We start from the raw sequence: 2,597 nt of genomic DNA, 5'->3' as shown, positions 1-2,597 counted from the left end.
TGGGGAGCTGCCGGCTGCCTGTGGCCCTGTGGCCCCAGGTGAGGCACCTGCTCGGCCTGGCCCTGCCCGGAAGCTGCTGCCCTGGAGCTTGGCCCGGGAGCCTCCGCTTGATGCCCTCAAAGAAGAGGTGCTGCGCTACAGCTTGGCTGATGAGGCATCCATGGATAGTGGTGTGCGCTGGCAGCGTGGGAAACTGGTGCTTCGTCGTGGACCTGGCCCAGCCAGAGGCCTAGAGCACATTTTGGAGCTGTTTGACCCGCCCAAGGTGAGCACTGCGCAAGGGGACCCCTGGGGAGGAACATTAACGTTTTCCGGTCTGTGCCCTCCAAGTGCCTGTAGGAAAGTAGGACATTTTAATTGAACCTTTTATTGTAGAATCTGTTGCAAAGAAAGTACAAGATTCAGTATTACTGTATGCTTTTGTCATAATTTAGGAACCTGCCCTGGCAAGTCACTGTTATGGAATTCCATGAATTTTGTAGCTTATCCAAGGAAGCTGGTTTTGAGTCACACAGGTGGTTGTCATGTGGGCTAGATCCAAAGTCCTTGAAAATCCTGAAGTTAGCTGATAGTGACAAATGGAAGTTTTATTTCCGGCGGGGGGGTGGTCAGAACTGTCAAATTCCTTTGTGTAGCTCATGCTTTGTCTGTCTTCAAGTTAATAGATTTTGTCACACTGGGCCTGGTGGTACAACCTGTAATCCCTGCACCCTGGGAGGCTGAAGCTGGAGGTTGCAAATTTGAGCTGGCCCTGGGCAGTTTAGCAAATAGTGAGACTGTATCAAAGTAAAAAAGGGCAGGGGATGTAGCTCAATGTGAAGGCCCTGTGTTGAACTCCCAGCACTGCTAGGGGCTGAGGAGCCCCTGTGAGTTTGATCCCTCATACCATACACAAAACACTTTTGTCCTTCTTGGCAGCCAGCCTGAAGCTGCAGATCATGCACTCTGCACACTGAGCTCCATCTTTGGGTCAGGTGTGTGGTCCTGTTATGTGCCAGGGCCTCGCTATAGGATGAGCGGAAGAGAGGCGAGCTCTCTGAGCACTGCTGGCGTGGGCTGGGTTGGGGGATCTGCATTCCAGGCAGGCAGTTGAAGGAGAAGCACAGGTGAGCCCTGACGGTCTGCGGGAAGGGAGCTGCGGGGGAGGCTTCTCCCAGTGCCCTTGCTTGCGGTGACCTTTTTAAACTTCAACACAATGTCATGTGCATCTGCTGAAGCTGTGACTGCTTTCCACGTGTGTACACCCATGTGACCCAGCATCCGAGGGCTCCCCATGCTCCCCATGCCAGCACCATACCCCACACATAACTCGACTGCTGTTGCACAGGTCAGATGTCTCTGAACACCATGCACATGGATCATACAGCCCGTCGCCTTTGTCTGGCTCTTTTAGTGTGTTAGAGATTCATATGTCCTTCCATGCATTGAAACAATCCTTGGTTTTGTTTTGTTTTGCACAGCTGGGGATAGAACCCAGAATTTTGCACATGCTAGGCAAGCATTCTGCCACTGAATTAAAATCTCCAGCCCGTTTTAGTTTTTTATTCTGAGCTAAGGCCCCAGTTGCCCAGGTTGACTTTGAACTTGGGATCTTGCCTCAGCCTCCTGTATAGCTGTGATGGCAGGTGTATGCCACTGTTCCTGGGTCTACTTTGGGACTTGGGTGAAGTTTATGTGTGGGTCTTTGTGGGAACACATGCTGTCATTTCTCCTGGTTGGATTCCTCAGGGTGGTGTTGCTAGATCATAGGGTAAACACGTGTTTAGTTTTTAAGAAGCCGCTATATATTTCACAAAGTGGACACCCCATTCTGTGTCCTTGGCAGCAGTAGCTCATAGTTCCCTGATTGCTCATTCTCAATAGAACTCTGGGTTGGTTGTGCACCAGTGTCTCTTCTAGTGGGGTGTGTGTGTGTCTGGCTCAGGGTTGTTTTAATTTGCACTCTGAGAAGTATCACTGTTTATTGGCTGTGGGAGTTCACTCTTTGGTGAAGCACCTGCGTTTCGATTCTTGCTGTCCTGTGTGAGAGGTTTTATACATTCTGGACGCTTGTTTAGCATGGAATGTCCTTTACCACCTCGTGGGCTGCCTTTGTAACCCCAGAGTCCTTGAGTCTAATGAAGTGTCTTTATCGGTTGCCTCCCTTTACAGGTGGTACCATTTGTGTCCTGCTTCCGATGTCTTTCCCTGAGCAGGGCCATGGTGACACTGTATGCTCTGGTCTGCTGGAGGCCTTGCTGTCTGGGCCTTCACACTTTGGACTGGGAGGCACCTGGGTCAGCTGTGTGTTCAGTATTAGGTGGTAGGTGCCATGGTCCTTCCTTTTCTGCCTGTGCCATCCCTGCTATGACCATCTTGGCCTGCTGGACTGTAGCATCACATCCATCCTGAGTCTGGGGTGCATCGGGGGCTGTACCTTGGGACAATGTTCAGTTCTGTTGGCCAAGGCAGCCGTCGGGCCAACATTCTGTCCTGTTGCCACCATTTTGCATGAGTCTCACAGGGTGACTTTTGGACTGAGGGACTGGATCCAGGCTGTGATAAGAAATGTTCAGCATGGTTTCCTTTTTTTTTTTTTTTTTTTTTTTTTTTTTTTT

General features: G+C 50.6%; 1 protein-coding gene across 1 annotated transcript in view; it reads left to right on the top strand.

Moving 5' to 3' along the window:
- Window position 1: 1 nt before the first annotated feature.
- The window catches only part of Sh2b3 (SH2B adaptor protein 3), a gene marked incomplete at its 5' end in the record, with an annotated part of 20,643 nt that continues 18,047 nt past the window's right edge, over window positions 2-2,597 (top strand). Inside the window, one exon of the mRNA XM_010604559.3 lies at window positions 2-265. Coding sequence (XP_010602861.1) covers window positions 2-265 — 264 coding nt within the window. The remainder of the gene's footprint in view (window positions 266-2,597) is intronic.

Source organism: Fukomys damarensis, unplaced genomic scaffold (genome assembly GCF_012274545.1).
Source record: "Fukomys damarensis isolate Sample0158 unplaced genomic scaffold, DMR_v1.0_HiC HiC_scaffold_12, whole genome shotgun sequence".
In the NCBI taxonomy this organism is placed as follows: Eukaryota; Metazoa; Chordata; class Mammalia; order Rodentia; family Bathyergidae; genus Fukomys; species Fukomys damarensis.
Note: the sequence above shows the minus strand (reverse complement) of the source record. Positions and strands in the feature narration are given on the sequence as shown.